Source organism: Galleria mellonella, unplaced genomic scaffold (genome assembly GCF_026898425.1).
Source record: "Galleria mellonella isolate WM207_F2 unplaced genomic scaffold, CSIRO_AGI_GalMel_v1 utg165, whole genome shotgun sequence".
NCBI classification, from domain to species: domain Eukaryota; kingdom Metazoa; phylum Arthropoda; class Insecta; order Lepidoptera; family Pyralidae; genus Galleria; species Galleria mellonella.
In genome coordinates this window covers 2355449-2380666 of record NW_026442009.1, presented here as the reverse complement: position 1 = coordinate 2380666, position 25218 = coordinate 2355449, and the positions used below count along the sequence as shown (strand labels likewise).

The 25218-nt window shown below is 29.7% G+C and overlaps 1 protein-coding gene across 1 annotated transcript in view; it reads left to right on the top strand.

Moving 5' to 3' along the window:
• Positions 1 to 25218, top strand: part of LOC113519011 (lachesin-like) — a 79193-nt gene that overhangs the window by 43678 nt on the left and 10297 nt on the right. The window contains exon 5 of the mRNA XM_026904053.3: positions 19145 to 19334. Coding sequence (XP_026759854.1) covers positions 19145 to 19334 — 190 coding nt within the window. The remainder of the gene's footprint in view (positions 1 to 19144; positions 19335 to 25218) is intronic.

The following is a 25218-nucleotide window of genomic DNA, read 5'->3' as shown; positions in this document are numbered from 1 at the left end:
CTATATCCGTACTAAAAAAAGGTTTCTACAGCTTCTCTACCTTGAATTTATCTTGTGAGAGATTTATTTTATGCAACTAAAAATGTTAAACTAGTTAACAATTCACCTGATGGATGGTGGTTCTCATCATATAATGTAAGAAGTCTATGATACCCAATATTTTACCTATTACATGTTAATATTCTCTGCCATGTCTCTTGAAAATTTCCTATATATCATGTAATATATCTAAAAAAAAAAAAATTAAAATATATACTGAACACATGTATAAAAAAACACACCTACTTAACTCATATCATTACAAGAAACTAGAACAAGACACAGCAATCACACAACAAACAGGCGTCCTTGGCCTTATCGTTACAGAGCCATCTTTTCCAGGCAAACTTGGGATGAAGTGTAGTAATTAGAATCACGTCTGATCTAGACTTAACAATGCGAATATTATGATAACAATAATGGAAAAATAAAACGCATTGTCTAAAGACAATTTAAACAGTTTACAGTTATTTTAGCGATGTTCTATCTATTATATTATCTTTCTGTCTAAATAATTGGCAACACATCATAGAAACACTTTGTATAAAAGTCGTCTGAATGGGTACATATTTCTATCTCACTCGTGTTTTTGGTGATAACCAAGCAGCTGTGTTTGCATGGCTGTGCTTCGATTAGAAGGTTACGTTTTGGGTTATGGTTGTGAAATTACAGGGTATGGAGACATAACACCCTATAGTTATCATGAATGATAACGCATGAGGGATTTAATGGCGTATTACAGTGTATCCTGTAAGGTATAAGTGTGGTTCATTTAGGTCTGTTGGTAACGGTTACAAAATTCCGTTATATCAATCTATTTATTACTTCACAAATTTATCAGATTACGCAAAATCTTTAATTTAGAAATTAGATGCGAAAGTTTGGTGAATAATTTGCATTCGAGTTAATATTGTTAATTATTTTTCAAAGGGAATATTTATTTTAATTACTTTAGATAATATACAACTGCAGAATTACTAAACTCTTATGAAATTAAATGCGTCGTACATATTGCATCCAATATAAAAATGTTGTAGTCATAATAACGCAGTTAACATAGCTGCATTTAAACTTTATTAAACAGACCGGTAAATAGCTTGCATTGCAGTAGTTGTAATGTACATAAAATACAAAACATAAATATATTGCTACTATATATAGTACTATTGATACAGTAATAAATAAACCAAATGATGTGTACGATCAACATCGAGTACTCGTTTAAGATGTTGATTAATAAACGCAAATTTAATCAAATCTAAGGTTCACATATCACTTAAGGGTTGAAAATACGTCCGTATATTCATAATTAAAACGTAAATTTGTAACATTGATGTTAATGAACCATGAAATACGGTAAGTATTTTAGTTTCAGATCAATCAACAATGTTTTGATGACACTATATTATAAATAACAATCTATTGGTAATAAAATTAGCGTTAAAATCGACGTAACTTTAAAAAATTCTAGCATTAAGACTCGGAAATTTCAAATGTTCGCTATATTAAGTATATTGACATGATTATTTGCGGTTAATAATTATCTTTAAGATTTTTTAATGTTACTTAATATATAATTTATATTATATTGGCCACTTTGCGATAAAAGATCTTATAAGGAAATGTTAAATTCTTGAGTATTTCTAATAATCTCTCTTTGAAATACTTTGTACGGTCTTAGTAATAGTATAGTTGCTATTACTCATGTGAGGGTGAAGCCCTCTGGTGTCAAACATTTCTAGACCATTTTCGTTACATACGAAAGTCTTTGACGACGGCTTTACATGGCTTCCCATAAAGAGCAAGAAGTAAATGAAAGAGTGTTTAAATGAAAGAGAATTCTTGTAATACTTCTACAAGTTTTTATTTACCTTAAAAATTATAAGACTATAGTGACAATCATATTGAAATGACCCGTATATGAATCTGGCTCTATAAGCTCTCGGGATATAAGCATCTTCGAATTGTAACCAAGCATTAACCGACTGAGTTGCAATTGCTTAATATAATAACAATACTCATGTATTACGTGATAAAAATAAATAACGTCTTGTTCTGTTAGTTTTATTACCGCGACCTTAGTAAATATTTTTGTAAATACAACAAATCACCACTATGTAACTTCCAGCATCGCATATTACCTAATATTTCACGGAGAAAAGTAGGAAGGAAAATAATAAAACCATGATGAATAAAGGCTTTTTATATTTGATTTGCTTGCTCCCTGCCTGACTTTTCTCGCTTGCATTTAGTACTACAATGGCGAGGCTAATGATATGTAAATAAGTGAACCGGCCACCGAGAGCTGAAACTATTTTCTTTCTTGTACATTTTAATGATATGCACTCATAAATTATTCATAATTTAAAGTTTAACGTAGGTATTTAATATTAGTTTCCAGATTATACCTAGCCGAGATTATGTTTGACAAATCATTATAAATAAAATATTTGGAAAAGAAAATGAATAAAACGCTAACATCAATATCTACTCATAATCAAACAACGGCTTTGAAATAATTATATTTGAATTATTTTTATAGATTAGTATAATTGAATAGTTACTTAATTTCTTTAATAAATTAGTGTATAATTTTGTAATAGCTATAAATCCTTTTTTTGGATAAAAAAGTCGCTTTGAAACGTATAATGAATATGAAAGGCGTGAAAATTTAATGGTGCTATATACACGTGTATAAATAGATAGGTATGTAAGTTATATGCTCGGGTATGCCTGAATAATATACGGGCGCGTTTAAATAAGCCTTTAGCCGGCTGTTAGCGCCGAAGGGTATTTTCAATATGGGTAATTTCGCTTGGAACAAATACTTTAGCAGCTTTATTGCATACTCGAGGATTAACTCGGTATGAGCGTTGAAAAACGAGTGAGCATCTACTGGTTTCAGTTACATACAAAAAGTCCTGGCATTTTATCTTAATTACTTCGAAATCTTTGTGAGAGAAAATCCCTACCCTTATGTTGTCCATCGTCGCGTAACTTTATGAGCGGATTACTTTTATGGGCAGGATTAAACTCCCGTTAGCGAAATGTTTACAGCTGAGAACTCGTGCCCATCTGTGCGATAGATGTTTTTATAAGATTTTTATCTTTTTATTTGTTTTATGTGTGTTGTAATATATTTCATCTAAAACTTGAGCAATATAAATGTTACTGTATTGAGTATATCGCTATTGGTAAATTTAATAAGTACGAGTATGTAATTAAATAGATCTATAGAAAGGAAACAAATAAAAATATCTAATAGGAGTTGTGTAAAAACAGAATTTAATACTGTTTGAAATCTACATTGTATCCACTGCTAGCTAAGTTTGAATATAAAAATCAAAAGGAAGCAACAAGTATTTCATACAAATAGCAGTCATCTTAACTACAAGGACCTAATTTTGTAACAAAAGCCGTCTGTTTTTAAACGAAACCGAAGTTAAACGGGTCCATAAGGTAGGTATGCAAAACATTAATGAAATCCGAGAAGCGAAAGAATTTTCACAATTCTAAAGTTATAATAAGTTATAATAATCGTTCCGCTACCTCATGGGGTAATATTTAAGGAATTTTCATAATGAATGCTTTGAAATTTAACAGGTAGGCAAAGAGCTGTTCTGGTATCTATGAGGTTCGATGTCATTAAAATGTACAGTATATTTGCAATGATTATCCTATTAATATAATCCGAAAGTTTGTAAAGGTGGATGGATATTTGTTAGACTTTCACACAAAAAACTACTAAACGGATTGAAACGAAATTTGGTACACGAGTAGTAGGACATGGGATACTTTATGTATTCGTGGGTAATGATTCACGCGGACGTGGCTACGGGATTTAGCAAATTGTCAATATTAGAGAAAAATAAAAAGCAATTGAATTTTTATAATAAGTCTATACAACGATATGAATGTTTACAAAAAAAGTATCTATTAATAGTTTTATTAGTACTTGTATATATATATATATATATATATATATATACTTTACTTTGGGCTTGATGGCGCTGTACAATAGGTCCAGTTAATCCTAGACAGGGTAGTCCCAACAATTAGTTAATTGTTATTATCTTCGTAGAGAACGAAATATTCGATTTTACTGCAGTTTTTGGAGCATAATTGATTCCAACGTGACTTGATGTACGAGAACGTGGGCGAGCATACCGCCATCTTTCGGATATATAATATGTTAACGTCAGTTGTTTTATTCTAAAGCTATACATACTTTGGTCAATTCCATAAAAAAAAATATTGATGAAAGACAAAGCTAGAGAACATAATTGGCATATAACAGGGTTAGAGCTAATTTTATTTACAGTCACCAATTTCTATAATAACACTAAACATGGAACGCGGCTTGTCGTATGTTATTGTTGCATGTATCGTATGCGTTTTTTTAAAAATAGACTCTGAAAATGTTATTATTTCTACTGAATTATTAATACTTGCGTTATTAATACTGATCGAAATGTATACACGTGAATAAATTCTTTAAAATGATTAAATTTTAGGTAAATGTATCTGAAATCCTTCTGAAAGTTCCTTCGCAGATACTTTAACTGAAATTACAGAGAAGAACGATTGTTAACTCTTGCTAAACAAATTGGAATGAACAAACTCAAATTTTAGTAACTTGTCATAATAATTTCTTTTTGAATTTGTTTCAAGTTTCAAGCATACCTTGTTAAGATATACAATTAAATGCAATTCTGAGATATCTGTTAGTTTAAATGATAACTTTAAAGCGATCATAGATATCCTAAAGATTTACTTCGAGAACTTTCTTTTATTCATCTAGCTGTATCACTGATTTTATACTTGTGCTGTCATTATTTTCCACGGGGATGAAACAACAAAAGCTGATCATAATATATTGCCATGTAATTGATAATTATCCCTACACCAAATTTTTATAGCGGATCACAATGAAAAAAATAATATTCTTAAGAGCAATTATATATATATATATATATATATATATATATATATATATATATATATATATATATATATATATATATATATATATATAAAAGTTTCAGTGCTTTTACAAATATCCTCTATACAACATATAAAAATATATTAAATCATAAAACCATGTTACTGTATCACAAAGAGTAATTCGTACATAGATAAATTGAAAAGCCATTACATAAATTATATTTTTTATTACACATTTTATTATAGGTTGAAATAAAAAAGGTGATTTATATTTGTAGGTAAATTCTTATGAAAAAAATAACCTAATTTTTATTATAGAATTTAACTACATAAAGTTACAACAAAATTTCAAAAGACAAGTAAAACTGTTATTCCGTCTACAAGCTCAATCTCCACAAAGGACCTTGAAGAAATAAAGTTCTTAACTTGTTCAGAAAATCTATTTATTACCCTGTTATTTAACAAGTTAGATTTATAGTTTACTGGGTGTTATTTTCAGTATTATAAGTTTTTGTATTTTATAGATAAGTATTTGAAAACCATAGTCGTAAGTTTCAATCTTCACGTCAATTTAAATTTCTCCAACCCTCTGGTGACTCTTAAATATAGATAACACACCTAATTAATTTTAGATAACTGTAAATTCGCTTATTATTGTGCTGGTTTTTAAACACCACAACCTTTAATTTTGAAGCAATTTCAAAAAGAAGCAATTGTGAACTTATTTTGATCTAGACACGTGACAGCGTATCCCGCTATGCTCAAAGAAAAAAGAATTGGTGACGTAGTTCTATCAATACCCGATAAGGTTTAAAATTGTGTTAGTTCCATCTTAATGTTATTATCATTAAACAACTTTTTCTTTTGTGATAGCAATATCTTAAATTATTGAATGTTTGGATATTTGTCATGCAATCACTCTCAAACCAGTGAACGGATTTAAATATTTAATATACATATGTCTCATATCTTATCCTTGGCATATATGTAGATATATTACTTTGTTTGTATCCTAATTCACGCGAACAAAGCTCTGGATCACAGCCAGGTAATAATCTAATTAAATGAAATTATGTTGTGAATGTGTGTAGGAGGAGTATTGTTGCTATATATAGACTATTAATTTTTTGACAGTTATTATGTTAAATTTTATAAAACCTTTAAAAGTGAGAATATCGTAGGATGCATTTCTGTGTGTTAACATTAAGTAAAATAGACAAGAAAATACCGTCAACCATGGGTAAAATTAAGCTATTGTCCCAATACAAACAACACATACTAGCTGAAATTGCTAAGAAGCTTCATTCTTGGCACCATAAACACATTCTTCGACACATAGTTGCCTCGATGTCGCAACTAACGTTCGTAACACTTAGCTTTGGTGTTTGAGGAATTCGCTTGCTGCTCCAAAGGAATCCACCTTCCTCTGAAATGTGAACTTTGTGCCTACCGCATCTCTTACATAATTATTTTGCCTTAATTTAATATTATAAAGCCAAACCGACAGTATAAGGCTTGAAATCCTGGCGTCTAAATATTGTGGCTCCGCTTCCTATACAGGATTTGCGGTGCTCAAAGGATTATCTGAGCTCATAGTAATATTATCTTACAGTTTACGCGTTGCATAAACACAGTTTCATATCAAAATAGTTTTCTATGCATAATAAAAGACATTGCCATTTCAGGCTTATCATAATATAAAAACTGTGTAATTACATAAAATAAAAAAAAAAAATAGTTTCTTCTAAAGTTGATTGATAAAACAAATAAACGTAAGAAGTAAAGTCAACACTGAGAAGTTTACAGCCATTATACATATGTATTTTATAACTAACTTTTTCTCGCAGCTTTGCCCACGCGAGCCTGTACATTAAGTATCATTTGTACTATATTAGAAAATATCCTACCCATGCACCAAATTTCTTTAAAATTCATTCAGTAGTTTTTATGTAAAAGAGTAACATCTATCCATTCATCCTTACAAACTTCCACATTTATAATATTAATAATTCATAGGATATTGACATATTATATGTAACAAGTATTTACACATTTATATAAATGTAGGTTATTACATTTCATGAAATAACACTATAGCTACTTAGTTAAAAATTTGAACAGTCATAAATGTATACAGTAAACAGTAACGAATACAAAATTGTAGGAGTAAATTTGTATCTACAGATGAACTTAAATAACCGATACACTCTAAACTTTTGAATTGCCATTTAGTGTGAGTAATTAGTTAGGAAAAATGTGATGATTCTATGCAGGTTAACATAGTGTCGAACTGCTATCGTGGGTAAGCTTCATCTCGTGGTGCTGATCAAAAATATTTTAGAGAAACAATAAATACAAATAACTCAAAATCATACATAGTGGCGAAAAATTAGAAATACCTAAGTTTTGCATTCAATAATAAATATGCTATAATAATAATAGCAGTACATTAGAATATTCCTTTCTATAGAAATCGGGTAAATACGTATATGTAAAATAAATGAAAATTATCAGCGAATGAACAATGACTTGCTGAAATTACAATAGTAGTTATCATATTCTGAATATTATTATGTATTGATTTGTTCGGTTACGCAAACAACATTCTTAGAACACCAATACACCGACTGTGTAACTTAACCGCATAACGTGCCAATTCTCGTTGGGAGTAAAATAAATAATACATAAAAGGGAGGTAAGTGGAAAGCTAAGGAGGAGAATCAACAAGTGAATTATTTCTTAGCCGAAAAATCGGCAGGCATTACTCAGCATTCTTTTGTTGGGCTACAGGTGCGAGTCGAAGCAAAAGTGTTTGCTTTTTCATAAGGGTCTACCACTTCACGCGCTCTGGTGAAAGCTTCGAAGATACGTCTCGAGAATATGTCAGTATTTTCTTATAGTACCTATTCGTAACACATTTTCAATGCTCTATTGGTTCGGTTATCATTTGTTTGGACGCAAAATTTTTTGTATTGTTATTTTTGCGGATGAATCACTGTATGCTTTTTTATATACTTTATTTTAAAAAATACTAATTTTATTCTTATTAATTTAATTTTATACTTATCAAATAAATTTGATTAATAGGTAGAAAAAAAAATGATGTCATACAGCCTCAATGGTCGCGCACTGTGCGGTTTCAGAGATGTTTTCTCCCACGAACACTCAGGTTGTGGAATGAGCTGCCTGTCGAGATTTTTCCAAAAGACTACAGCATGGGGTTCTTCAAAAGGGGGGTAAAGAGGTTTTTCAGGGTCGACAACGCACGCGTAATACCTCTAGTATTGCAGGAGTTCATAGGCTACGATAACCATTTACTATCAGGTGGGCCATATGCTTGTTTGCTACCTCAGTGGTATAAAAAAAAATAAAAAAAATGATTTTTTTTGTAATTTTATAAGTATATCACAAATTACACTTGTATAATTTCATACGCATTAAAACATCATTCAAGAAGTGGCAATAAAGTCACTCAGCTTCTGAATTGTAACATTGAAAAACTAAGAAATACATATACAAGAAATAGTACATAAATACATAATTCACAGATTAAATACACTGAAATGTCAAATGATTTTATGTATAATATATTGTATTAAATGGTACTAAACTTAAGACAGAAAGAGATAAATATGTGTTGGTCTTATACAACAAAAACAGAATTACATAAATCTCCAATTTATTGATTTAAATTTTTTTATCTGTACTTATATTATAGAGAGGAAAGCCTTAATTGTTTGTTTGTAATGAATAAACTCAAAAACTACTCAACAGATTTTAAAAATTCTTTCATTCATAGAAACCTTTATTATCAGCAAGTAACACTGTAGTTACTATATGATATAATATATAGTTACTATACTATCTTATGATGCACAGGCTACATATTATTTATGAAAATTCATCTTCCGTTCAAAATCAGGCAGAATCATTAATTTTACGTAATGTTTAAGAAAGGCAATCATTTCACGCGACTATTTGGCTACAATATTGCGGATAGCGACACGACATTTTTCGTGTGTGTCGAAGTGCCGCGGGATCTCAATATACTTCTTATAACATGGACTTACAACAAAAACACAAACAGGATAAAACAAATATTAAACCAAACAAGAGTTAGAAAATAGAACCAGGTAGTATTCAATTTAAAGAACAGCACAAGAATAACATACAAAATTATTTGCGAATGTAGTCAAGCGACGAAAGATTGTAACTATAATATTTTTAAAATTTTCTTGGGATGTTTACACTGAACACAATTGGAGGAGTGAGGGAAGAAATGGCATTTGCTCGCTTGGTTTAACTTAAACTATAATTAACTACTTATAGCTTTAGGATTACCACTGAATTGAAGATATAATCAAGGAATTAACACATACAAGGATGTATGCCGTGTGGTCCCGGCATAGATTAGGCCACCCCTTCCCTTCCCGCGGGTATAGAGGCGACTAATAGGCGGTGAGGGATAGGCAGCAAGGTCTGTGTTAAAACATCTCCAAAGTCTAATTGCGGTTACCAATCCGCCTGCCAAGCGTGGCAATTACTGGCAAAACCCCTCAAGGGGTAAGCTTATGTTCAGCAGTGGATAGTTAAAGGCTGATATGACGATGATGAATATTAGCAGACCTATAACGATGGTAAAGTAGGTATTATATCACACTTTCTTTTTTTTGTATTTTATTTATTCTTTATTGTACACAAAAAATTACAAATATATATTAAATAAAGATGTATAACAGGCGAGCTTAACTCTGTAAGAGTTCTCTTCCACCAAACCCTGAGTGGATTTTTAGCATTTATTACCAACGGGCAGTGTGCTTACTTTTGTTTATGTATCATTTTTTTATACTTACAAAAACAGTAAAACACATGAATGCAATAATGAATATGAGTTCGTGCGTACATAAAATTGTTCATTTACATGCAACTGGTATTAATTTCAATAACGTCAAACTATTGAATTAAAATTATAATAAAAGCTTCCCTGAATATCATTAATTATCTACCTCTTTTATATTGAAATGATTTATTTAACAATCATAATATGGCATCCATATACCTATTTAATATTTTTTTTTATTAATTCCGAGATTAACGAGGTCAAAATTGTTTATATTTTTTTTTTTAAAAACTACCGATTTGAAATTAACACAAAGGATTTTAAATTTTTCAAATTTTAGTATATGTTTATGAATTGTTGTGCAATTCAAATAGTGTATTCAGTGTATTGAAAATTCAAGTCATGTTAAAAAAATCATCATAATTTTTATCATATCAACGTGAATCCTTCATGGCGATAACTTTAGTGGCACTGTTTCGTCTAGGTACTTATAATTGATTATGTTGATTTACTAGTATGTCTAATTTTATTAGTTTGAGTTTTTTTTTGTATACTCCTGTTTCATTCGGGACTTTGTGTAATATATTTAAAGCGATTTATTTTTTATTATTGTTCATTAATTAAGGAATGGATAACTCTGTTTATGTCAAAATATAAATGATATTATATATCTGGGCAAATAGCTATATTATAACATAACAACTTATTCATTTGAAAGCTATATTTTTACCTTTAAAAATAATTTCTTTTTTACATCATTAAAATGAACCTATTTCTAAACTGTGTAATTTTAGTACGCACTAACTTTAATACATATCAAAAACTGTTGGCTTTTGTAACTTACCTACGGATTTCCATACAACACCACGAGTGCGAACGCTCATGAATGATTCATGTCAACATACCGGCAAGGTAAAACAAATCTCTCTCTCATTTATAACAAAGAACTGTCACAATATTACGATGCTAACAAAAAATACTGGCAAGATGCCTAACCCCGAATGATGTGTAAAAATGGAGTAACGTTTTTGTGCGTCCCAGTCGCTTGTCCGTCTTGGCGATCCCTTGCACCTCACGTCACGACCTCACTCACGAGAAATGTTTCACGACGAAAACAAATGACTCACTTACCTGTTGATACCTTCGCGAACTGGAATGAAGCTTTAGTTCTATAGCTCTGAGTGAACCAATGAAACGTGACTCGCTTCTATGTCATGATGCGTATTTTTAAGCCATTTACAAAAAAGGTTTTCCATTTGTCTAATTTCTTTTTGTAACTTACGCGAATACATTACTAATTCTTAACCGACTTCTAATATTTCTTTTTTGAAGTTCACTAGTACACTGGTACTATGTTTATTACTTTATTATTAATTTTGAGACGATTTATTGTAAAAAGACCTCATTCTTCTTTGCGAAACAAAATTCTGTTTTTTGCTACGCAAAATGTACTTGTAGGTATATATGTATATGTTTGCATGATTTAACTTTAAATATTTTCAATCTAATATGTTTACAAAACAATACATCGTTTATCAGTATTGCTCAAATATATAACACTTGCACAATATGTAATTTGTAGTATTTATAAATACTATACTAAAATAGAAGTTAATACTTACAACTATTGTTGCTCAGTCTATTTCCGCTATAGGGTTAGTAACGGTCGGATAATTTACGACCAGTTCTTAGATCGATTCGGCTCCAATTTTATGATGTTTACTACTGTTACCAATAAGTATAACAAAAATATAACTATAGTGGTTACATTACTGCATTGTTTTATTTTGTATATATACATAGTTCTATTAAAAAAATTTCGCGATAACATTTTATGTAAATCAAAATATATCTGCTTCTTCTTCATCAGCATAAAGCCCGCCATTAGGCATATGCCTGTCCAATTTTTTTCCATATAGATAAGTCTATGATTCTTCGATGTCATAGATATATAACAGTAATAATTTCATATACACAACTTGATTAAATGAATTCATTCATTCATCAAAATAATTTGCTATGATCATCATCAACCGTTTGTATACCTACCATGATGGTAGATATCTACCCTATCGTACAATAATAAAAATATAATGCTTCTCCATTCCTTCTCATCTTCAGAATGTCATAAAATACGAGTCGAGTACAAAGTTATAACATGTGAAAAAATAATAACAGCCTTTATCAAGCAGCCCAGTTAGCGCAATTATTGGTCGATTTGTTCTTCTTACGATAAAAAATAATATTCATGTCCAACAGTAAGACATGACTGGGTTATTATGGCAACATGATTGACCATTGTCTTTGTATAAAATATATAGCAGTATTGATAAATAGATCAATTTATAAAATTTATAAAAATGTTATCGTTAATGTGAGATATAATATTTACGTATTATTCACAGCTATTTAAACTTAGGCAAGTATGCCACAATCTTACAGACTGAAACTATAGTCTTAATAAGATCTGTAAAACTGAATCAAATTTTTAACTACATAATTACATATTTATTTACTTGGATTGTCAATATAAAGAATGTCACTTGACTTATACGAAAATAACAACTGCATAATCTTATTAAATTACTTGAGTAATAGAAATAACATTATCTTGTGATGGATCCTTGATTACTCAAATATTCATTGAAATGAAATAGCTAACCAATTAGCAAAGGAAGGGGAAAAGAATGTTGAAATAGGACCAGAATCTTATTGTGGCATACCTCGAAGCTTAAAGCTTAGACATCTCAAACTAAAAAAATTAGAAGCGACAAATAATAACTGGGTCCTATTGCTAGAATTAAATCACTCAAAAGCCCTGAATACGAGGTTTTAAAAAAATCCCAAAAAGTGTTTACAGATTTTGTCACAATGAGAAAGAAACGCCGTGGCACTTAATGTGTGGCTATAGACTACCCATACATAAATGATATACCTCCTTTGGAAAACACACTCTATATCCTGAGGAGATAAAAAACGTCACTACAAAAACATCTTCAAATTCCTATCATTGATAGGAGTAGACAGCGAACTTTTAAAAAGGGCGAGTACAAAAGATCATGGAAAGGTCATAGTGTCATAGATTTTGCAACCTGAAAAAGCCCGTTTTTCATTAATACTAAATACTGTCATTCTAAAGTTTTACAAATTCTCATGAAGCTTAGAAATAATCTATTAAGATAATAATTTTCATGTCCCTGTATTTACTTTTTAAAATATATATAACTGGTGTGGCACAATTTAGAACAACAACCAAATATATTTTGGCAGTGTAATGTATTCTAAACTGACCAGAATCAAAAAAACATTATAAGCACTAATATAATAAATGTAAAATAAAACTATCACTAATATAATAAAATTAAGAGTAAACATTAGTACAGACACTTGGGAAATAGAAAAAAATAATATAAGGAGCCTGAATAAGACCAATAGATACCAAAATAATATTGTTTAGGAATTTTGTTTGCCTGTTTGTATTATTGTTATGGCATCACACAAAAATTATTGCACCAAATTGCGATTGTTTCTGAAGGTCTAACTTTTTTAACATACCTTTAGAAATATAATAAACTGGTATACATTTTATCTTGATCCAACATCTTGCTGTGGTCTATTTCATTAATTTTCCTACTTTTAAAATCCACGCATACGAAGTAGTGAACAAATACCTAGTATAACATACAATTATGCTGGTTTTTTTTCTGCTTAAGATACTCGTATAATTTTTTATTTATTTATTTATTTACACTTTATTGCACCAAGTAAAAAGAGAAATAACAAATACAGTAAACATTAATGAGAAGTGATACAAAAGGCGAGCTTATTGCTAAACAATCTCTTCCAGACAATTTTTGGGTACAGGACATTGAGAAAAAGACAAAGGATAGGTGGTGCACTATTATATAAATATTATCATATATAAATATATATACATACATACATACACATACATATATAATATATACATAACATACACATACTTAACAGCACACATACAACAGAAAAATAGCACTAAAGTGAGAGGTAGTAGGATTTAACAGAGGTTTTGAAACTAGTAAGAGATTGAGCGCACCGAATAGAGATAGGTAGTGAGTTCCATAGGTAAACTGCCTGAACAGTAAAGGATTTAGAATAAAAGGAAGAAGAATGAGTGGGAAATTTGAGGCGGAGATTATCATTTCAGATAAGACGTAAAGGTATAACACAATCAGATTTGTATCGGATATTACACAAATAGAATAAAACACTGATTATGTACTATATGATATATAGTACATAACTTGAGAGTTATTTTATATCTAATCATAAAATTTACGTAATTTATATGACACAAAACTGTCTGTTTAAAAATGTACACTGCAGCATAAGTCGGAAATAAGAAATAGCGTTTTATCTCTTCAGCGCTAAAATATCCCTGAAATGTTGTGAGAGCATATATTTTTATTCACAATATAAAGTTTAATACCTACTGCGCAGTTTTAAATTATAACTTGTGTATGTGTGCATAAGGAATGTGACCTGGTCAGTGTCCGCTGGTCTCGGTCGCAAAGAATTTTGTCAAAGTCCGTGCCGGGTGACGTAAATTCGCCAGGTTTCTTCTTTGCTCGCGAAAGCGAACAACACTCGTATCTTCCATCACAATCTCTCGCTTTTGCCGTTTGATATGCAACCGTTTTTAAGTATTAGATTTTATTTTTTTTAATACAAATAATTTGTAAGATTTATTTGTGTACAAATATAAATGTTAATTTATGACTTTTAGTTATTTAAGTTTACTATTATATTTATAGTTTCTATTCTTATTTCTTTTTAATGTTAAACAATATTTACAATGCTTAATGTTGAGATTTAATTAAAATATTGCTGAAATTGTGACTTTTATTCTACTGGGAATCACAAATACTCGTAAGCTGGCAGGCTGTCAGCTTATTTGTGATTCCCTGACTTGACAAAATGTTGTAAGAGTTTACCGTCATGTATATTATATAAACATCACAATAGATATCGTAAGGATTATAAATAATCCTAATACAAATAATTCAGTCTCGTACATAAGTAGTAGATAGAAAAATACATCAGTATAAAAATTCCAGTTACGATTTTTGTTACCAGTACTAAAAATGTCAGAACGGTGTCACTAGAAGCATTTGAGGAATTTTGTCAAAGTCGACCCGCTGGGCTACTCGGTATGAGTAGAATACACCGTCATATAACATTATAGGGATCTTTATTAGATTGAGAGATTTATATAAACTATCAGATTCCGTTCGTAACTTCGTACGAGAGAGACTAATCGATTGGGTTCCTTAATTATTACATGTATGGGTAATTTCATATTACAATTTCAAATTAAACCATACCCATAGGGTGTTCTAAATGCAAATTTTCATGAGCTTGTATACATATTGGAAGTTAAGACATAATAAAATAACTACTCATTAGTAATAAAAACATTATGTAATAATTATAATTATGAAAATTTACTACTACCCCCTTATTTATAAAAACGTTAAAAATTCGACAACGCGCGCGTAATGCCCCTACAGATATTACAGGTGTTCATAGGCTACGGTAACCGCTTACAATCAGGTGAGCCATATGCTTGTTTGCCACCTTAATAATATAAAAAAAAAAAAACTCTAATAAACCTGTTTTAGTTATTGAAGTTTTTTATCTTTATTCTTTATACTATTTTTTTTTTCTATTTTATAGAACACTCTAATAGGTAAAATAGGTTTGTCCGGTGTTTTAGTTTTGATAAATGGTGTCAACATTATTTACATGTGAACTTAATGTCCTTAGGATCAAATTTTTATTGAAATTATTTTACTTCCCTATGTATATAACAAAACATGATTACTTAATAATAATAAACACTTTTTTTTATACAACTTAGAATGGCAAACAAGCTGACGGCCCACCTGATCGAGAGTGGTGACCGTCGCCTATAGACATGAGCAGTACCATGGACGTAACAGAGTATACTGTTTCGCCCATGATACCCCCCATGCGTTGCCATTCCTGAGGACTCAGGTGTTATTTCTCTGTACCCAGTAAATTCACGCCATATCCCACCCTTCAAACCGAAACACAACCATGCAAATACAACTGCTTCACGGTTGAAACATGAATGGGTCAGAGGTACCCAAGCAGTCGACTTTTGTACAAAGTCTCCCTCCCTCCCCTTATGTTAGAAAGGATTACTAACTATACACTCTGTACTGCTCTGTTTTTCTGTATTTCTCTCATATCTTATCTTTTTTTTTTCTCTCCCTCAATATACTATTATCAAACATATAAATTTAGAGTACAAATCTAACCTAGACTAAATTGTGAACTTGGCTACAGTGTGATTTCAATATCTACTTAAAACACACTACAACAATAATAATAATAAATAATGTGTAAATAATGTGTTAAATTATTATTATTTTAATCTCTAATTATTCAAATTTTATTGTACCTACTATATAATATATATGAATTAAAAAATAACTGAAAAACAACCTTGTAAATACGTAATATTATAAATCTACCTTAATATTGTTACGTACGCTGTTTAATTATATAATCTTAATTCCAATTTACAAAGTCGCTTATCTCCACTTTATTGACAGATTACAGCGAGTAAATTAGTTTTAGGGACGGCTATAATACTATTCCTTAGGGTGTTTGTAGTTTATAGGTATTTACTTCATATGTAATGCTTTAAAATGTTTAGTGTTAATTTATTAATTAATATTTAGTAACTATGCAACATTACGCGTATTCAAACGACTGTAAAAAAGTTGAAGTTCTTAATTTGACTTTTTTGTATCTTAATTTTTTTTTATATTTTTCTTATATCTTATCTTATTTTCTATAATAAAATTGTAACTAGACGATGTCTGCGCATGAGAGATATTTAAAAAAAGATATATAGTTATGTACATCGGTTATTAATATTATTGGTCCTAATAAGAGCAACAGAAACAAAAACAATATTTTGTTAGGAATTAGAATGTTTGTTTGTTTGTCCGTTTGTAATTTTGTTCTGGTATCACGCAAAAACTGGTACACAAATCTAAATATGGTTTTTATGTGTTGTAAACCTGAAGGTCTACTTTAAAATCTGGTATATGTTTCATCTTGGTAGACTATCTAAAATGGTTTATTTGATTGATTTTCCTACTTCTGAAATCCTCGGGTATGAAATAACGGGCACAGTGCTAGTAATATCTGTATATACTGATTTATAAATACTTATACTGAGAAATACTATCTAATTATAAAATAACAATCTAAGGAGGTCATTTGTTCGACGGACGACGACTTGATGAAAAGATGATAATAATTTTTATTTAAATATTTAAAAAAATATCTACATCTTTTATCATATAGTATTACGTATAAATAAATCTATAGTTATATATCTATTTAAAAAGATTGTCTATACAATATTACATAAAAAAATATCTTGACTGTTCTATTGAAGTACATCTGTAGGTCAATAGAACAGACCTACAGAGGTACGTCAATAGAACGTCTGGTACGTGGTGGTTCTAGTACCTAGAGTTAAAAAGACTGCGTATTAAAATAACATTTTTTTAAATGCCTCTATATTATTATTTTAATATTTACCGCACATTCTGGTCCGTCTGGTTCTGGTACCTACCACAACCACTCTACACAGAAGTTCTATTGACGTACAGGTGTACGGCAAAATAACTATCAAGATATTTTTTTAAATTAAGGAAGAATTTTGAAAAATTTCCACAGGTATTACTGATAACGGTAAACAATTAGTATGTTATACAATCCAATTAAAGAATCATACAAAACATAGCAATGTCGGGAAAATTGAAATTTCAATGATACTGGTCGTAGCTATAAAAATAATTGCAGTTACGAATGCTACAACCACGTTATTGGATTGTATCATTGGAATTTCGACTTTATACTACTTGACATAACGTTCTAGCTTCTTCTTAAATAAAAATTTGATAAGAATTTACTTAAAGTCTGTTAAATAAGTAGTAGTGACATTAACAAAAATTGCACGCGGGTAAATTGTCTATTTCAACATTAAATCCATTAAAATATATATTAAAATTATTAAAAACAATATTGTTTCCAATCCTTAATTTTTATAAGACAATAAATTATTATTATTTATTTACTTATGTACGTGCGTTAAAGTGATCGTAATATAATCAGTGATTGAAACTTCGAGTTTGTCGTAAAAATATACCTAAAAAAGGATCAAATTTAAATACCAAAAATTCAACCGAGCAAGATGTTAACGCGCATGATATATTTTAATTTACCTGTTATATTACAATAATTAAACGAAGTAGTCTAAATTACTCCGTTATTATTGTTCAAAATTATTGTGTACGCTGTCATTCCATTATAAATGAAAAGTACTAAAGAAATTGAGAACGCAGTAAGGATTAACTTGTAACGAAGTAACAAACACCTGACCTAATTAGAAATATAATCATAATATTATTATAAATTGTTACTGAGGTACGTACGTTAAATCAATGACACTAATTAAATTAGAGCCTTCGAAAAGCCTTTGCGGTATTATATACATTTTATATTAGGAGGAAACTGCCGATCCCCTGGGAACTGACGAAACCTTTTTTCATTAGGTAGGTATATATATATAATTCTTGTAGGTATCCACCTCATATAAGGAAACTCATAACATTTCTGATTTGATTTCGTGATTAAAAATAAATCTGACGAATTAAAAACCTCCTTTACCTAAAAGTTGCTTACTAAATCTAGATTTAAGTAGCAATTTAAGAAACTGGAACCGAGTTACTGTACATACACTATGTATACTATTTTTATGCTTTGAATTATTTCCATACATAATAGTATACTATTAAAAGAATAAGTTACATTTAATATGTAATACAATATACTTACATATTAAGTGTAACTTATATTGAATGCAATTCAATGCTAAACATCTAAATATCTTCACAAACTTCCAAATTTATAAAGTTCAGTGTCAAAATTTATTGACTAAAGATGTTTTAATGTTTAAGTAACTACATATTATCTTGCTTATTTCCTACATTGTTTAATACAAATAAAGTATATTCATTCATATTTGTCAGTGAAACATGCTTAAATGGATAAACAAATTCTAATGAAATTGAGTAAGCAGATAGATTAGATCAGATAGATAGACCATATTCTAGATTAATATATAAAGTACGTCTGATCTTGATTTATGCGGGCAAACCCACAGGTGACTAGTTAATATCTATTATGTAAATTAATTAAACATATCTGATTTCTTAACAAAAATATTGTTCTCAGATGGGTTACCTCTCCGTAGTAATCCCACCAGATATTGCTGACGAGGATGGGTCAGAAGCAAGCGCGCCGGAAGGCGGTTCAGTGGAACTTCGCTGCACCGCTACAGGAGTACCACTTCCTAATATATCTTGGAGGAGGACGGAAGGAAGAAATATTGTATTTAGAGACAGCAACGGAAAGGAAACCAAAGGTAGAGTGACAGTAATGTTAAAAAAAATCACAGTTTAAAACCGTAAACAAACCGTCAGTTCATTGAATTGTCCTGTTGAAAAATGGTAGAAAGTGGTAAATAAGCTTTATGTATAGATATTACAGAATACATTGTAAGTCTCATCTCATGTATTTCAAATTACTAAAGGTGTTATACGCTTGCACTCTATAATTTTACTGGCATATCCCTAATTGAGCGCAAAAAGCTATAGTGGGTACTTTCAGTTAAACCAGATCTGTGTAAAGTGAACTGTAGGTAAATCACTTGTATAATAGCTCCGGTAATATCAAGAAAATTCCTGGAATAAAATAAATAATGATTATAATAGGCTTAGTATCGCTATCTTTCGAAATATATTTCAAGTACAGTTTGGACTTATTTTAATTTAATTAATATAAGAAAAGACAAATACAGACATCGCTTATTACTTTCCTTCTGATGGTCCACTAGGTTGTTTGTCATTTATAAATACCTATTATAGAAGATATTTTATTGAAGCGTTTTACGCAGATTAAAAAATTGTTATAACTAAGTATATAGTTAAAAGTGAGATGGGTCACTACGTATAATAGGCAAATGTTATCCCATTGCTTCAAGGTTGACTAGGTGGCTTGGTATACTTATAGTTTTAATTGATTTTCCTTTTTCAGAATTGATATATTTTGCTTTATTTCCCTAGTTGAATAATATAATTAATTGGGTTAGTAATATATTATTTTTTAATTGAACTGTAGATATGATATCCATATTGAAATCTGTATTTTAAAACTTTTTCTACTTTCTCACTTTGAAATTAAGATAATTCCAAACAAACCATACATATAGACATTTTTCTTTAAATTAATAAAATTAATAATATTGGTATTTATAACATTAAAACCAATACTTACCGATCCGAATTGTCTGTATATTTATAGTATTATACGTAGGTAGTTAAATAGAGAGCGCAGTAATCGCATTTGTTCTGATTGACAATTTTATTTCCGTACTGTTATTACTTATTGTGGCCGCCCTGAAAAACGTTTGCAATGAAAGCATATAAAAAGCAGGACATAAAACGTCAATTTTCCTTTGAATTTTATTCGCATTGAGATCCAACTAAGTGGTAAAAAAGAAACAAGACTAATTTTGCATTCAAAGCCCGCCCGGAGCGGGCGCAGGTGCCTGCGCGGTTAAAACATTGGAGTTTTATGGGATTTAATAAGATATCGCCCTAAGATATTGGAAAGAAAACTCGAAATTCGAAATAAATGTACAACGACCTAAGCGAATGACGGCTGAATAATGATTAAATGGAGTGAGTAAAGCATTTTATGCGACGTTATTATCTCTGAGTATAAATTAGATACCCATTTGTTAGGTTTTCTACTTACAAGTATTGGATGTAAAGTCTTTTAAATAATCTTAAATATTGTTTATGTTATTATTTTATTATCTTTTGTGACAGTATCATTTATTATTTTTTATTATTATCATCAGTATTTCAGGCATACATTTACTTGGAAATCTTAATATAAAATGTATAAATATATTCTATATAAACATATGATTAATTGGAACTCTGTTATAAGGAATATGCTTATATACAATAATAAATATTGTAAATAATACATATAATAAATCAGGATAAAATATGCCTATACCTAATTATGGATATGGTCTATCTATGTACCAAATTTCATTTAAATCTTGTAAACTGTTTAAAACTATTTGAATATTAAGTATCCAAAAATTCAACAACATATATATCATATAATATACCACATATTTTTATGGTGTAATTATAATGAAGTGACGTAATGAAGATATCGTCATGAGATTACCCGGATATATCCACAATATCGAAAAGAGGCAGGAAAAAACCCTACTTTATTATTATAACTGAATCATTATTCGTGTAATAATATATTATAAAAAGGAAATGGACAAAAGCGAGGCAATAATGATGTAATTATAAAAAATTATAAATTAAAGTTCTATTATAGATTCAGAATATTGCATATAAATAGAAAATCGAATAGGTATCTAAAAAAAATAACATAAGTTCAAAATTGGCAAAGATATCACGTTAGATACAAAAAATGTACCTTGTCCTCCATATAATATCCTCCATAGTAGTAATTAGTTGCTTAAAAATAAGGATATTACATATTAGTAACAGTCTGGTGTAAGAAGTGACAGTGCTATGAAAATGCTATTTCTTGATCCACAGTATATGTGATCAAACTCTGACCATTTCTTATTTAAATAATTCAATTGCTGTATTGATGCCAATTAATTTTATTTTTTTCTAATACCTAATAACGAAATTTATTTATTCGGACTTGTGCTTCAATGAGCACTTAGACATTTATTTTCCTTTATTCTCCACCGCTCAGTGGAATGCGCTGTCAACATTTTTACATTACAAAAGTAAGCGGGCCCAGCCATCACTGGGATTCATTTCCGTGGAAAAAACGTGTTCAAAGAACTCAATTACTACTTAAACAAAATATTGTAGCAATCCGGGTTTCGGTCAGGAAATTAAACGAACGGCTTAGTGAAAATCGGCCTGACAAAAGGTTCTTATCTACTATAGTTATAATGACCTACCCTTTACTGGTCCAGCAGAAATAGTAGGTGAAGAGACAAGAGTTTAAAGCAATTATAGGACTAGTCATTTTGACACATACATACGCTGTTGTCCTTTAAATCGCATAATCCCACATTCTAATTTATACCTTAATATAAATGTATTACTAACGAAATTGCTTGTCCCCAAGGGCTATTTAAAACCTTTTCAGAGCGTTGTTTTACGAATTTGACCCGTTTTATTTAAGCCATTAAGCATAAACAAAAGACTGGTGGGCTTCTGTAGCGAGGGAGGTTGTAATAGTTAACAGAGTGGTGGGGCCAGCATAGCTCTGGCTTTGTATTAATTGGGCATGTTATACACGCTTCACTAAATGAGAAAGATTTACTGTGTTACTCAGTATTGAACCATTCTTTTCTTTTTTGTATATATCAAGGAGGAAAAAGAAATCTCTTACCGAACAGCAATTTTAAACATTTTCTATACGTACTTATTTTCAATTTTATTAAACATGGTCTTAAGCTTCGATCAGTAATAACAAAATTTACAGTCGACATTTAAAAAATGTCAGATATAGATGCTTTTTTACCTATCATGTTCCTACACAACTTTCGAATGTACACTTTTCTTTATCGCATCTTGGTCAACTTTGAAATATAATTTTGAAATGGCTTATTACTGATTAATGATCAAAAAATTTCTCGTGTATAATGGAAATATGTATCTAGTATAAAGAAACTGACTAGTTGATATTATTAATAAACAGTCCAAACTAATGTCATAATTTGAAATTTAACAACCACTGATTCGAGGAATTTCTATAATAACAAAAGATTATTTTAGAGATCTACATAGTATACAATATCTTATATAACAAAATGTGCAGAGAAGAGTATCATTATCATCATCATCATCATCGGCCATAAGAGAGAATGTTAAATCAAAATTAAATTAATTAGGTTTTGGAAAGCAATATAAAATATATTTTAATACATTACATTAGAGTTTTATGTATGAAAAATCTTATTATATATAAAGCATAAATACTTACGTGATTAATTAATTAGTTATCTGGCAGCGTGGGGATGCGACGAACATCGTGGGAAGCACTAACGATAGTCGACTTAATTAACTAACTTATTATGGAAAACCGGTTATTTCATTAGTTAACGAAAGGTAGAATTAATGTAATAAAAAATATAAAAGTATTTTTAATGGGTTTTGTAATAAAAATGTATGTATTATTTATATATTTATATCAATATATATATAAACAAAAATTTACAATTTATAGTTTATTCTAAGTAAATGCATAGGTTTAGTAAATATGTAGTTTAAAATTAGTAAAACAATTTATTTTACTATATACATTAAATACTTGTAAATATTTTTATTTCCTGTTTTTCGTTTTTGAAAATTTGATTTCAAACGATGATTATAAATTATAAGTCAATAATCAATATCAGCAATACAACAGTAAAAGGGGGAAAAATTAGTACAAAACAGCAAAAAAACGTGTACCTACTCGAAAAACACAATTTTTCCGTATGATTACTCAATAGCTATTTCTGCATCTAATTCAAATATACAGTACATTTACATAGAAATAAGTTTATAAATAATTAATATCTACCAAAACCAGGCAAAAAATATCTAGGTCACTACCTTACATGTTATTCTGAACTTTAGTTTCACCGAATTGAAGTAGAACAAGAGATAAAGGGATTTAGTATAATATAGACTTTGTTGCATGCCAAATTCACAGAATAACAATAAAGTTGGTCATAATTGGGAATAACAAAGCAGCATGCAGTAAACTTGAAATGTATTACAATTAAGTATCCTATTACAGTACAAAATAGCCTATTTATTTTATATATTTTCAAATTTTATAGAAAATGAATATATAAGATCTTATATGTAAATTACCCCATTCCTCGTCTTTCTACGGTTTGAATAGATTGCCTACATTATACATGAAGCTTTATATTTTACCTTCATTAATAAAAATCATTCAAGCATAAAATAATTAATTAACGAATTCGCACTAATTGATTTCGAAATGGTTGCTTCAGTTAATTATAAAAATAAACTCTGCTTACTGAGGAAAATTGTTCAGGATTAAATCGGAAAACAATTAGTTCGCGAGCAATAATAACGGCGAATGGCTGAATCGCTGCCGACGTCGACGTCGGTAACAAGTTGGCAACGACATGTCGCAACCCGACTTTATAACCCGTTAATAAAACACAATTTCATACAAGACCCGCTTTTGATATTACGCGCTACGTACTAGCAGTATTTTATGTCTCCGCCCGAGATTTAGGAGCGGGGGGGTCGTGTGCTATAATAAAGTAATAAATTATTACCATTTAAATTTAATTTGACAGCGCTAAATGGCGCGTTGCTAGCACAATGTTTTGATTAAAGTACTGCGATGTAATTAGTGATGCTGGAATTAATTTATTAAGCAGCTGAACTTGAGCGGTTAGTGTTCTCATGGGGACGATATCAACTATGAAATAGCAGTATACCAGTCAGCTATTGTAATTATGCATCAGCGAATAGTTTTGGAACTAAGATAAACACATTGTAGCGTCTAAGGTCGTAACAACATCGTTTAAACTTTTAACTACATTAGGGAACTTTCTCAAGACCGCAATAGGTATATCAAGTTACACAAATGTTTACTTAGTAACACATCATCTGTACCATAGAAACTATATGATCTTTTTTACCTATCTATACATATTAATATGAATCAAGTTTTGTTCTTAGTTTTCTTATCGTTACTGAAGGGCAAGTTTACGGTTGTCTATACCACTAGGTTACTTTCAGGATAGTTTATTTATAAGGTAGCATTTATTTATAAGTCCAGCAGCCTTCTGAACTGTATCAGGCCATCTCGCTGACGTCCATCCTTTATTCTTCTTTCTGTTTGTAAAAATTAACCTTTCTAGACTATCCGGTTTCATATGAATATAAAACCATTCTACTTACTGATTGTAGATATACATACATTACATATTTTAATACAGTATATTACTTATTAATTATACATAATATTTTGAACATCACAACATTATTCTAATGCCATCATCAGTTTATTTTATTATGTCATATCTGTTTTTATATATAAAATTATAATCTTTAAATAGAAAAGGAACATTTAAAAAGTTATTAAACATGAACGATGAATGTATGATTACAAAGTTTTATTACTATACCATGTGAGACTGTTTATGTATTGAGATAATGAAATTGAATATTACATTCAGTTTATTAAAAATA